Raw genomic sequence first — 15,386 nt, forward strand, 5'->3', positions numbered from 1 at the left:
TGGACATCTATTTTAGGCAATGGTGGTGCAGATCTCACAAAAAAACGGATGTTTCTCTTGTCTGAACAACCACACAAATCCATTATTGTGACATCCTTGGTATGACCGTAACTCTCTGTACCTCCGGAAACTTTCTTGGTCGAATATATTGTACATAACATGCCCTCTATGAAAGACAGTCCAACGGAATTCATGATGGAGTTTTCATCACTTGACTGAATGATTGCGTCTACTGACCGTGGGATCGACGGGTCTATCCCTGTACAGGTTAGTCGACCACTGCTCGACGGGTCTATCCCTGTACAGGTTAGTCGACCACTGCTCGACGGGTCTATCCCTGTACAGGTTAGTCGACCACTGCTACATTGGCTGTTCCTCTGTTTGGTAGTTTCTTTGCATGAAGTATCTGTTTTAACAGCCAGAGATGGATTTTTATATGTTTTGATGTGAAGATTTGTTCCTTGTAAGTCGGTGATTGCCTTCAGTCTCAAATTCATGCAACGGAGCCTAGTAACTTCTTCATAGATGTTCGTGTGTCCATGAAATATTTCTTTTCTGTTCAACATTGCAGCCATCTTCATATTTTCTTGTCGTAAGTCATCAATTTCGTTTGTGACATTGCTCTGTATGTCCAAATTCATCCTCTGTAAAAAGAAATACCTGATAACGTGTGTGTAATGTTTTTTTAACCATCGCCATATGATAGTCTTGTTTCTGTACACTTGGTGGAGGACTTAAACGGTTACAAAAAATCACTTTTACATCAAACAGCAGTTTACGGAACAAACGAATGAAGTGTCTGTGAGGTTGTCGTAGATAAATCTTGTAATTATAAGGCATGCTTTAATCCAATGGGGGAACAGTCCGTGCTCTCATAGGTGTCGGATCTAGAGGTGATACTCCCTGGGAACATTGTACCAATGTATCATATATTTGTCAATGTAGAACTCGTGTTTAGATGATGTACCTTGTATATATACATGAGTGAACGAAATTTTGAAAAAAAATCAATATCAAATATTCTTCCCAGTTCAGCGATCAAATATCGTATCCAACCTTCTACAACTGATATCATTAAAAACAACAATAACGTCTCGGATTTTTCCATCGTGATTTAAGACATAGTGTTCCAAGTGTAATTAAGATAGAAAACGCTGGTTTTTTTATGGGGACCAAACGGACCAAATATGATCTTTAATTATTATTTCTCATTGAGATATTTGATCTGGAACCAGCATTAGACACATCCAGTCTCTGTATCACAGTCCCAAAGTCCCTAAAGCTCACTTACAGTGTTGCTTTCGATACGATCTCGTATTTCTTGTATTTCTCTTCGGATGTCTTTTTCATCTGTATAACGTGAAAATTGCCTCGGAATGCGTCTTGGCCTATCTGTTGAAAAGAAGAGGAGATATCAGGTTTTCAGCTTTGAAGACAGTCCATGATAAGTATTCATTGCCGAGCTGTACACAATTATCAAAATACTCACACATCTCTCATATATTTGTTAGTGAAATTACTTTTGTTGAAGTTAATAATGTCCCGGTGTAAAAGTTCGCCAAACACCGGCATGAAGTGTTGTTAACTACCGGCGTTACTAAGGGACTGCGTAATATCAGGTCACATGATTTAATTGTCTCCAAAAACTCGTGGACGCAAAGCGCCAACGATTTCCGATTGCATTCCGAAGTCGAAAAGAACGGACAATATGCATTTGTTTGTATACTTTAAAAAAATCTCACAAACAAAAGACATTACAAAACAAAACACAATTTTGATATTATACCCACTCTAAAACAACAAAAACGAACAAAACTAATGTGAATAAAACGGTGTTTCTGTTAGCAATAGATATCCAAAATTGACCCAGAAAATGAAATGCGTGCAAACATTTCTTGAAAGCAGTGTGTGTATATTTGAGTATGGCGTTTCCATGATTTAATGTAACCGTGAGTGATCTTCAGTTACCATGGCACCAGACAATAAACTATTGCTGGGGCATGGATTTTGGTAGTTACATGTATATATAAGGGTATTGTGATTAAATGATCGGTGTTTCTCTTTATCTATTTATTGATTTTATCTATTTATTTACCTACAAAAGATTATTGATGATGAGATTATGAAGTAGGACGCTTTGTTTGAAACCAGATATCACCGTATGGCAAACAAAACCAACCACGGGGAACTCTAATAGTTTCTAATTCTAATTCTAATAATTTTAATTGACCATCAACCAACAAACCCAGACACCACTGGGTTATTAAACAAAATGTCCAATGGGCATGCAGCGCCCACCTGTTATAAATATAACATGCCCTACGTCTTTCAGTTCACGAGAAGAAGTCGTTCAAATGTTTAAGAAAAAATCTGACCCCTGTGACCTTGAATATGGCTAACTGTCATGCCTCTAAACCTTTTATATCATAAAAAGTCGTTTAAAGGCTTTAACAGATTTGACCCTTGTGACCTTGAATATAAGTCAAGAACATTTCCCGCAGACTTTGTAGGGCTTTATTCTAGAAATATACTAATCAATTATCATGCTTCTAGGCCTTTTTAGTTCATGAGTAGAAGTCATTTAAATGTTTAACAGATATGACCCCTGTGACCTTGAATGCAGGTTAGAGCTATTTCTTTTCCCAAAGATTGCCATGTTTCATCCTAAGAACATACCAGTGAAATATCAGTCTTCTAGACCTTTTAGTTTATGAGAAGAAGTCGTTTAAATGTGTATATCAAAATTTACCCCTGTGACCGTAGATATATGTCAAGGTAATTTATTTTTCTAAATTTGTCGGGCTTCATACTAGAAACATACCAGCCAAATATCATGCCTTTAAGTTCATGAGAAGAAGTTGTTTGAATGTTTTAACAAATTTGACCCCTGTGACCTTGAATATGAGTCAATGTCTTATTTGTTTCTGCAAAATTTGTCAGGCTCTGTTAAGGAACATATCAGCTAAATATCATGCCTCTAGGCCTTTAAGTTCACGAGGAAAATCCGTTTACACGTGTAAAAATTATCCCGTGACCTTGAATTTAAGTCAAGGTCATTTTTTTCACAAATTTTGTCGTGTTTCATCCTGTGAACTTACCAATTAAATATCATACTTAGAGGCCTTTTGGTTCATGAGAAGAAGTCCTTTAAGTGGGTTTTTTTTAATCAACCCCCTGTGACCGTGGATATAGGTCAAGGTAAACTTTGTCGAGCTTCATCTTAGGACCACACCAGTCGAGTCAGCTAAAATGAACATTAACAAATGGAAAATTAATTTTAAAAATGAATAACGAAAATCAAGGTTTCGTATTCTCGTTTTTTATACTTCGATATTTATGACTCTTTCAAACGTTTGTTTCATTTAGAAAATAAAGGGGGAAATCGTGGTGCGTTTATTTTTTTTTATATCTAAAAACGATTTTTTTTCAGTGCCCCCTGTAGATCTGATTACTATTTCTATGTATCGTAGTTGTGTTCATCAGGGATACGTTCCTGAGTCCATTAACACCTTGTTTTCATCTTCAATCATTTCCGTGATTTTGAATGAAGCAGTATTTGTCGTTTTGAAATGACCCCTCATAACCCTTTACATCTGTCATGAGATTATAACTTCCGGGACAAAATGGATGTGTCGGTGGGAGGACCGGGAGTAGACGACAAGCGCAATCAGTCGTCTGCTCCTCATCCCTCTGGCGTTCCCGAACAGATTCCTACAAATATACAGTCTTTGACGGATGTTGACAAAAGTGACATGGATGACAGTGCCACACAAGTAGTCTCAGTGAAATTGACTCAGAGTGAAAGTAACTCGGCCAACCCGGAAGCTAAACTATTCGGATGGTTGCAAATTCTCACACGTGGTATAATCAAAACAAACAGACAGCGTTTCTGCGTGTTCGGGGATAACACGTGCAAGCTTTATGTGTACCGTAATCAGCATGACTTTCTACCTTTGGATGAAATTGATATATCCAGAGCTTCTTTTCATTTTAATGCTGGAAATACTGGCAAGCCCGGGAGTTTTGAAATCAGGTACAGTATATGATGTACCACGTCGTGTACAGCCTACGTAATATTTGTTTGTCATGAATTTATACTATTCCAAACAATGATAGAGTCATAAACTAGTATTGTATACAACATTCAAAAGTTTATTATACAAAAACGTATGTCTTTACGTTGATTTATTATTATTTCAAATTTTAGTGATATTGCAACTTTCTATTTTAGATATGGCAATGACTCAAATCCGCACTGAACAGTACTGACAATAGATACTGTATATGATGATTTTTATAGTCACTGGCCAGTGAATGTCACATTATAATAACTGACATGATGGCAGTACATGTGAGAGGTCAATAATAACAAGTTCTTATTGATCAGAAATGCATGTAACCAGAGACGTAGAGAACATGTCTCTGATATAACACATGTTAATTATGTTTGTGTTTAGATTAAAGACTTTTTTCAGTAAATTATTTTAGGTATTTCTAACATTGGGGTACATATGTACTTTAGGGGGAGATTTCAGAACACTTCTCAGCCTCTGGTTAACTAATTAATACTTGATTTGTAAACCTTAAGATAACCTTCTAAACCATTTGTTGTCTGATTTGGTTCCATTTTGTAGCCCACATTGTGGGCTGTTTTAGTTGTTTTCATCTGTGGTCCATCGTCTGTGTGTCAACAACACTTATTGCAATTTATTTAAGAAATACTGAATTAATTCATTCATGTATACTCAAGGGATAAAGAAACGCAGAGTAAAGTTTGAAGATGGTTCTAGCAAGACGTTGAGTATGATGTTAAATTTTCTTAAGTAAGAATGAAGATTAATTCCTACAGAACAAACTGCAAAATCACCGATGATTTAGAAGTAATTGAAGGGAGTCGAAAGAGAACTCTGTAATCTGAAATAGAAATGGACTGATTGTGGGAGCTGGCTAGTCAGTTCCAGGTATGTCCCCCATTCGCTCTCTCCACAGCTCTGATTCTCCTAGGCATGGAGTTCATGAGTGAGTTTATCCTCCTCATTAGGATGTTGGCCTATTCTTCCAAGAGGGCTGCTTTCAGTTGGGCAAGAGTAACGAGGAGGCTGGCATCATGAAACCTGTCTATCCAGTTGGTCCCACAAGTAGGGGATAGGTCGTAGCTGCATGGCGGCCAGTCCAGTGGGTGGATTCTGTTGTTAGTAAGAAAGTTGCGACAGATCCTTGCTACATGGGACTGAACATTATCCTTCTGGAATATGAGGTTATTTTACTGCAATAATGGGACAACATTGCGTCAGAGGATATCATCTCTGTACCTAGCAGCAGTTAAATTATCTGCTACCACAACCAATGGTGATTTATCTCCGTGTGAGAATCCTCCCCACTGTCCATCTCTACTAGGCAACAGTTGGCAAAATGTTCTCCACGATGTCAATATACAGGATGACGACCATCTGCTTGAAACAGGGTGAACCGCATCTCATCAGTAAACAAGACCCACCACCACTACCTACATGGGAATACTCTGGGGCATGTGCTGCAACCCAAGCCATATGACATTGGTGATGTGTAGCAGTAAGGGGCAGACCTACAAACGGATGGCGTGCCCACAGACCAACTCCCCACAATTGTTTCCTTACAATTTTTGCATGGATAGGACAGTTATGAGTACCTATGGTGTGAAGGGCAGATTCAGTGGCGGTAACATGCCATTTGCGCAAATGCGTGAGACGAATAAACCTGTCCTGACATTATGACGTCATGCGCAGACACCCTGACCTAGGTCTGTCAGCAACCCACCCAGTTTCCCTTAGACGTCTAACAAGACATTCAATATTGCAAATATGGACACTGAAATGTCTGGCAACCTGTATTTGCGTTTGACCTTTAATCATCACAATGGCCTGACCCCTCTGAGGTTCCGTCAGCCATGCCAATGTCACAACACTGCTGTGCGACAGATTTTCCCATTTTGTGCTTTCCTGGGAAGACATTGTTACACAATACAATAATGCAATATTCAATACAGGACCACGTGCACTGTAACCTAGAGAATTGTTTGACTGATTTTCATTGTTTTTGAACAACACATTCGCAAGATATTGTAAATAATGTCACCCTGTGTTTCTTTATCCCTTGAGTATATTTTAAAAAGTTGTACATCCACTATTATGGGATTTCGGCCGACGAGACTGAATGAATCATTCCCAGTCACATTTCCTGGTATTGTTGGTCACTAGCTGTGTTTGTTCAATTTTACACAGTATTGGTAATTAAAATAGATGATGGATGGTCATCTGGTGTCTTATTAATTATGGTTTACATCAATATATAAAGTTGCAGACATTCTTGTTGGTTTTTAGATCTAAAACTTTGTTTCAAAGTTTTCAACTTTTTGCCAGTGATTGACCTTTTTGACATGCTAATTTATGTGTGATTGACCTTTTTGACATGCTAATTTATGTGTGATTGACCTTTTTGACATGCTAATTTATGTGTGATTGACCTTTTTGACATGCTAATTTACGTGTGATTGACCTTTTTGACATGCTAATTTATGTGTGATTGACCTTTTTGACATGCTAATTTATGTGTGATTGACCTTTTTGACATGCTAATTTATGTGTGATTGACCTTTTTGACATGCTAATTTACGTGTGATTGACCTTTTTGACATGCTAATTTACGTGTGATTGACCTTTTTGACATGCTGATTTACGTGTGATTGACCTTTTTGACATGCTAATTTATGTGTGATTGACCTTTTTGACATGCTAATTTATGTGTGATTGACCTTTTTGACATGCTAATTTATGTGTGATTGACCTTTTTGACATGCTAATTTACGTGTGATTGACCTTTTTGACATGCTAATTTATGTGTGATTGACCTTTTTGACATGCTAATTTACATGTGATTGACCTTTTTGACATGCTAATTTATGTGTGATTGACCTTTTTGACATGCTAATTTATGTGTGATTGACCTTTTTGACATGCTAATTTATGTGTGATTTTCAATTGATGACATCAAGGTGAGCTGTACTGACTCTTAGTAAATCATAATTTAGCATGTAAACAGAGGTGTAATAAAGAAATTCTTCTACTTCAAACAACTGTCTGAAATTTGACTTTTAAACATGTATGATTTCAGAAGAATGAAAACCTAAATGATTATGCATGCCAACGCATGCAAGTTATCTTGAAGCTGACCCAGAACACTTCAAAATTTACCTTAATTTTATAATTATTAGTTAGGTTGGTTCAGAGATGTATAGACTTTGTTAAATAAGTATCTAGTTTGTATCTAATAACATTGTTAGTGTATACAGCTTATATCAGTGTGAATATCACATCCTTTTGTCTTGTTTTCTTATGTGTTATCAGGCCAATGTAGTGGATAAACTAGTTGGTTACTTATATGTTATACTGATATCCAGTGATAAACCATACATTCACATTGCTATTTTGTAAACATGTATTCTCTGCTGTTTTGGATTTCTCCATTCAAGAAAGTTAGATAAAGATCACCCATTTAACAATAAACCTACGGATATCGCGTGACGTAACTTACAAATATTGTAGCAAGTGTTGTGGAACATATGCAAAATGATGACAGATTGATGACAGACAAACCCTTCAAAAGCGATTCTCTTCAGAAAACAACCACTAACCATAGACATATGTTCATTTCCTATTTACATTAGTCTTTAGTTGAAAATGTATCGAGGAGGGCTTGTACCAAATAATGTGGAATTCTGTGACTACTTATTACTTGTTTGAATTTAGAACACATGTCATCATCAACAATTACGTTTCTGTCTGTTAGTGGAGTTAGTTTTCCTCGCCTGGTGGAATTATCGCTGGAAACAAAAGCCCAGGTATTGGATTAAAGGAATAAGCACACACACAAAAAAACTGGATTTTCTGTTGTACCAATACTTTTATCAAAACTCTTGTCATTCTTCTTAGTTAATTTTGTTATCAATTTACTCATAAACATTTTAATACAAATGATGAAACTTTGATATCAGCACACTAATTCTTATCTAGGATAAATGGACATAAGCCCTGTACTTCCATTTAAAATTATCAATCAAAATTTGTTTTTTTTTGTTTTTTTCGGTAGCTGGAAGACACTTCATTTTACTGGTCTGTTAATCAGTCTGGTTTATGGAGGGCCATATCTTTATGACCTTTATGTTCTCGGATGGGCCCCATACTTTGTGTGTGAATTCCCCCAAAGGATTCTGTTGTCTTTTCTTGTTTTGCTTGCTTCCATAACTGTTTCTCCTGTAAATCAGGTTTCCCAAACGATTCGTTCAGCGTACATGATTCATTGTAGTGATTGTAGATTGAATAGCCATTTGGTCGTATCAAGATATCAACATTTTTATCTTTCTATGAATCATTTATTGTTTGAATTACTGTGAGCTCTGGTCATGTGACCGTAAAATGTTCTCAAAACCGGGTTTTCCCTATGCCATGTATCACGACATCTAGTTGGAGATTGAAAATAACCACTAATATAACAACCAATGAAACAAACAGTTCAACGCTGCCAGCTACTTTTGTCAGCAATGTTCGATGAAAGCCCTCTTCAGAACATATGTCTTTGAAGTTGCACAGATACACTCTGTAAATATATCAACTGTGGAGTGACACCCTGTTATGAAGGCTATACAGTTATAGATAAATGAATTTGACCTCGTGTAAACTGTGTATAGGACATGATCGTTCATGTTGGTTTAAGATAACAGGTTCAATATTTCAAACAATGACCTTCAAGTGGCCTTGGACTGATACCTTAATGATCAGAAAACTTATATGGAGTTCAAGACCTAATTTTAAAAAACAAATTGCCAAGAATGTTTGAATAAGTTTCTTTTCATAGTGTAAAGATTCTGTGCCTTTGCCTTGAACATATGACCTTGTCTTTCAACCGTATTTGAGAGACGTTGTGAGGAATACTTACCAAAGTTCAGGTGATATAATAAAATAATTTTGAGAAGAATATCCAGATCCACATGCATGAATTGTCTTACTTTCTCATCATGATAAAATAAAGACTGTCTAGTTGTAACCTTCACTTTGTAACTACTACCTTGACCTTGGCCTTGTTCTTTAAAGAGGGACCGATTAGGAACTCTGATGGCGAGCTACATGAAGTAACATTGATGATTGTACATGTGAAACTATGAAAATTTGCTTTTTGCTATTCAAATGATTTATTTTTTAAATAAAATGATATGACTGCTCCTATTTCAGAATGTTGTTCTGTAGCTGTTTGTGATATATAATCCCGAGAGACAAATCTGAATATCTGTACATACTTCCTTGTGTCTGTACGTGTTACACACAATACAGGTTTACAGAAAATAAAGATGTAATTGCTAGCTTCCTTGTTAACAATGTCCCCAAAAAACCCACAGACACTGAAGGTAACAAAGAAACAAGAAATAGATAGACAGGAAGACTTTGATAACAGCTTTATCACGTATAAACCTTACATAACGATTACTGAGGTGTCAAAATCTACGAGATTATAAAACAAGTGACATGACACTTCAAGTACCAATGTTGATGATAAAACTGCTAATACATGTCATTAATAACATGTTACAGGTAATGGCCTACTGATAATGGATAGGGGAAGGATAATGGAGACACAAATATATACAATATCAGACATCTAAAATTCAGTTTTGTCTGTAGGATAATGGAGTCACAAATATATACAATATCAGACATCTAAAATTCAGTTTTGCCTGTAGGATAATGGAGTCACAAATATATACAATATCAGACATCTAAAATTCAGTTTTGTCTGTAGGATAATGGAGACACAAATATATACAATATCAGACATCTACAATTCAGTTTTGTCTGTAGGATAATGGAGACACAAATATATACAATATCAGACATCTACAATTCAGTTTTGTCTGTTCTTCTCATTTTCTTTTTATTTATCTTTGTGTCCAGATTTCATCAACCTTAGATAAGCAAAATTTATATATAAGTAGGTTTCTGTGTGCATATTTTGTTTTTGTCACAACAATTCAGTAATATGTTTCCAGTGTTAATGATTTTCTGTACAGATATTTTCCGTTATAAACATGGTGATTCTGAGGTATGACCATCTTACTTGTAGAGCACCAGTGTGTTTTGTAAACCAGGTACCCGTACATCCTTTATCAATAACAAGGCTTTAGAAAAACCAAAACTAATAATGACCACATGTATGAACTTGATTTAAAAGCTAATGACATTTAATTAAGGCAAAAAAGCACCTGCTTCCCACCCTTAATATCAAGACAATTATTGATAAAGTTTAGATGAATGCAGAGGTTTTGGTATTGGGAATGAAGTATGATGTATCTCTCCCAACATTTAGGATAGTATTTACAAAATAACTCACCAGATTATATCAAAGTTAGTCATAATTCCCAATGTATTTGCACATTCTGTTTTCTGCTTGTGGAAAATTTAAAGTCATTTAAGTTCAAGCACTTCCTCTTTTGTGAAAAATGAAAGTTATCTGGAAACTTTTTTGATATTGGCAGTTTCATGGTCAAAATATTGCTGATTAATAATGAATAAGGTTTGAAGATTTTCTTTGAGGCGAGGGGTTTGAAAACCTTTACATATAATACATGTTTCTACAAACATTTCAATTAACCAGGTCTGGAGGGAAAGAACACCTGTTGGATGCATCTGATCGACATTCGATGATGTTCTGGTTACAAGAACTACAGAAACGTCGTAGAATATTTAACATGGCAAGGAACTCACTCTCGCGAGACAGACTTGGTCAGTGGAATTTCAGGGTGAGCAATTAATTTTATTGTAATAGAATGAAAGGAAACAATATCTAGAATTATTGTAATTAAGATCCTGTTTCAAAGTATAAAATTAAAAGTTGCATCAAGTGCTCTGTCACTATAATGATTAATGATATATATTAATGATAAGATCTATCAGGTTCTTAAACACTGATATTTCAATTCAGCATTTATAATTTGTGTGATCTAGAGTGAGTTGGAATATTGATTTTATTTTTTAAACATTTTTTGTTTATTTTGAAATAAATAAGTCATATTTTGTTCAGGGAAGCTTGGCTGTAAGTCAAGGGAAGACATATTACTGAGTACTTGTATACACAACCACTTAGTTTTATAATCTGTGAATCTGAATATTTAACCTCAATCACTTGTGTTAGATACATTTATATCTATAGTGTACGTGTGGTGACACTTTAAAATGTTTGTAAGTGATTTGAGTCATACTGATGAGTTGTTACAAACCTCTGGTTATAAGTTTACACAGGAAAATTTGTATTGGAAATTTACTGGTTTCGGTGGTGAAGAGGGGAGAGAGGGGGTGGGGGTGGGGTGGGGTTGGTGAAGAACATATAATAGCTGCTCTTTGTCTATTGGATAACCTTGATACAAGATCCAAATGTCATACAATATTTCTATGGTTACCCCGGATAAAAAACTCAAATGTCAAACAATATTTCTATGGTTACCCAGGATATCAAATGTCATACAATATTTCTATGGTTACCCCGGATAAAAAACTCAAATGTCAAACAATATTTCTATGGTTACCCAGGATATCAAATGTCATACAATATTTCTATGAATACCCATGATAAAAAAATCCAGATGTCATACAATATTTCTATGGTTACCCCGGATAAAAAACTCAAATGTCAAACAATATTTCTATGGTTACCCAGGATATCAAATGTCATACAATATTTCTATGGTTACCCAGGATAAAAATCTCAAATATCATACAATATTTCTATGGTTACCCAGGATAAAAAACTCAAATGTCATACAATATTTCTATGAATACCCATGATAAAAAATCCAAATGTCATACAATATTTCTATGAATACCCAGGATACAAAATCCCAACTGTATACAATATTGCCATGTTAACGTCATACATAATTATACACAGCAATACCACTATAAATGCGTGTCACATGGTCATATATTGCCAACATATTTCAAAGGCCAAACTTCTGTTCTAGGTGAAATATTTTTTCATAAAGCTGCACACTCCCTTGATATATGTCAAACTGCTTGATAATGCCGACATTTTGGTGTGTAAAAAGTCTCATTGATTGAGTGTAACTTGTAGAGGAGGTTCATGTAGGAAATAAAAACAAGAAACATTTGAGTCAAACATGCTGTAAAGTTTCTGAATTCCAACATACGTAAGTCCTTAAAACAATATGTATCTATACTATATGTTACAGGAAAAAAACTTGTGAAAAACATGGTAAGGTTGTGATATAACTCAAAATGTAACTTGTTAGAGAAAATCATCGTCTCTTTCAGGATTTCTAAAGGAAACACATGCTTTCTGATTCAACCTTCTGTTCAGTCTGGGAGAACTGTCAGAAAAAGTGCATACATTATATGTAATTCTGGTTTTATGGTGTCTGTATTGTTATGATGATGTTACAATGTTTATGGATAATGTCACATGGTCAGTATTGACAAATAAACATTCTGTCTGCCAAAATAGCCCTGTAAACAATTTTATGATTGGATTTTCATATCATATAGTGTGGTATATGTATGTAAATCTTGTTTTTAAAAGGATGTTTCAAATATTTATAGAGAACACAGGGGAATATCAGTGGGCTTGTTTCCAAGAAGGATGAAGTTGACATGGACGTAGAGACCAGCCACAGTGACTTCCCTTTGATAAAAGCACCAACCAGTCTGCTTCTCGGACCACCAGAGGGTACTACCACTAATTCTCTCTGGTCATTTACTAACCTCAAGTCTGAACTTCAGAATGCTTTCTCTAACATTAAAGGACAAATAGGTTTGTAGAGATACAACTTTTATCTGTGTGTCTGCAACGTTTTCCCGTCTCACACCCATGGCACATCTTCAAATTCACGTAATGTATACTTGAAAACACGCCACACCATTGCTGCTTGAACTGTCACTGAACAACTAAGCATTTCTTTTGGCTAGAAATATCATTCTATAACATTACATAAGTAAGGTTTGTTATCTTTTCATAACCTTGGTAACATCTGTTATCATTTCATAACAAAAAAAGTATTTAAAGGGCGGTGTTCATCACATGCATATAATTGACTTCTACGTCTGCAGAATAGTTTTGTTCCGTACCATGAAATCCATCTTATCCAAATAAATATCACCTACCGGTTTATTTTGTTTCTAAATGTCACGCAAAAGTCAACTATGACATTGCGTCAGTGGAGTTTGTATTACAGTGTTCAGGGGTATTCATGATTTACAGACATTTGTTGGTTTCTGATTTTATAGTCTTAGAACACATATTATTGTTTAAATATTTATCTGTCCTCATGGTGTCAGTAAAGTTAGAACACATGTCTTACATCTTATTGTCTAAATATTTATCTGTCCTCATGGTGTCAGTAAAGTTAGAACACATGTCTTACATCTTATTGTCTAAATATTTATCTGTCCTCATGGTGTCAGTAAAGTTAGAACACATGTCTTACATATTATTGTTTAAATATTTATCTGTCCTCATGGTGTCAGTAAAGTTAGAACACATGTCTTACATCTTATTGTCTAAATATTTATCTGTCCTCATGGTGTCAGTAAAGTTAGAACACATGTCTTACATATTATTGTCTAAATATTTATCTGTCCTCACAGTATCAGTGAAGTTAGAACACATGTCTTCCATATTATTGTTTAAATATTTATCTGTCCTCACAGTATCAGTAAAGTTAGAACACATGTCTTACATCTTATTGTCTAAATATTTATCTGTCCTCATGGTGTCAGTAAAGTTAGAACACATGTCTTACATCTTATTGTCTAAATATTTATCTGTCCTCATTGTGTCAGTAAAGTCAGAACACATGTCTTACATCTTTTTGTTAGAATATTTATCTGTCCTCACATTGTCAGTAAAATTAGAACACATGTCTTCCATATTATTGTTTAAATATTTATCTGTCCTCATGGTGTCAGTAAAGTCAGAACATGTGTCTTACATCTAATTGTTTAAATATTTATCTGTCCTCGCAGTATCAGTGAAGTTAGAACACATGTCTTTACTTTACTTTAATGCTGCTCAGTTTACTTCTAACCTCAATATCTAACAATGTATTTCAATTTAATTCCTGTGTATTCTAAGAGGCATGTCTAAGTTCTTTAAACTTTTATTTTGCCTGATTTAATATTGTTGGTCATCAGTTTAATTTATTTTAATAAATATGTTCTGTTGCTGTTGGTACAATATTTGAATACTTGAGACAGACTAACCTTGTACTTTTACTGAAAAAGCCATAGGATTGACCTCAATTTTCAATGAAAAAACAAACAAAAATTGATTGAAAATTGATTTTCAGTTTGCTAATTGTTTCACAGACAGCACAGTACCTAGACAATTGTCTGAGAGTGCTTCACCGTCACCAAGCCAAGAGGATATTGTGAGCCCAGATGGTTCTACCCCAACCCTCAGACATGCCTCCATATCATCAGTCAAACCGGGGGGTAAAGTTGGCAAGTTTAAGTCAGCATTTGGAAAGGTGTTGGCCAGGAAGTCTGTAATAAGCGATGAGGAAGCACCACCTAGTGTCTGTAACAGGTGTAAGCTGGTATGTACCAATGGTAATGTAGCATGTCAGTGTGACTTGTATATAGTGTTAGATACTGTCTCTCACTCAGCTGACAGGTCAGTGTGACTTGTATATAGTGTTAAATACTTTCTCTGTCACTCAGCTGACGGGTCGGTGTGACTTGTACATAGTGTTAGATACTGTCTCTCACTCAGCTGACAGGTCGGTGTGACTTGTATATAGTATTAAATACGGTCTCTGTCACTCAGCTGACAGGTCGGTGTGGCTTGTATATAGTGTTAAGAACTGTCTCTGTCACTCAGCTGATGGATCAGTGTGACTTTTACATAGTATTAAATACAATCTCTGTCTCTCAGCTGACTGAGCATGCTTTTGTGGCTCAGTTGGTAAAGCTAGACAATTATCATGCCTGAGATGGGAGTTCCAATCCAGGCTAGGGCTGTTGACAGGGGTGTGTATTTTTCCTTTTTTCACAATGGAGTCTGACAAAATACCACAGGTATCAATATTTAGAGTCTCAGGTGGAAATCTCAAGAAAAGCAGAGTGGTGTAAAAGAAGTAGGTTGGTGTGGCTGCTACATAGTGTTAAATAAGGTGACTGTTACTTCTTTGGCTCCGATGGTAGAGCCAGTTGATTGTCCTACGAGACTGGGTTTGATTCCTGGTAGCAACACTCAACAGCAGCAATGTTTATAATAAACATTTATCTTTACTGTGGTTTGTGAAATTTAAATTAAATATTGATCTTTAATCTGCTTCATTGAAATAATGA

At 35.5% G+C, this 15,386-nt stretch overlaps 1 protein-coding gene across 1 annotated transcript in view; it reads left to right on the top strand.

Moving 5' to 3' along the window:
- Window positions 1-3,623: 3,623 nt before the first annotated feature.
- Window positions 3,624-15,386, top strand: part of LOC132561385 (TBC1 domain family member 2B-like) — a 35,950-nt gene continuing 24,187 nt past the window's right edge. Inside the window, exons 1-4 of the mRNA XM_060226109.1 lie at window positions 3,624-4,033; window positions 10,681-10,825; window positions 12,639-12,849; window positions 14,403-14,632. Coding sequence (XP_060082092.1) covers window positions 3,624-4,033; window positions 10,681-10,825; window positions 12,639-12,849; window positions 14,403-14,632 — 996 coding nt within the window. The remainder of the gene's footprint in view (window positions 4,034-10,680; window positions 10,826-12,638; window positions 12,850-14,402; window positions 14,633-15,386) is intronic.

The sequence above is a fragment of the Ylistrum balloti genome, unplaced genomic scaffold (genome assembly GCF_031769215.1).
Source record: "Ylistrum balloti isolate Yb309-2 unplaced genomic scaffold, AGI_CSIRO_Ybal_v1 Utg371196, whole genome shotgun sequence".
Taxonomy (NCBI): Eukaryota; Metazoa; Mollusca; class Bivalvia; order Pectinida; family Pectinidae; genus Ylistrum; species Ylistrum balloti.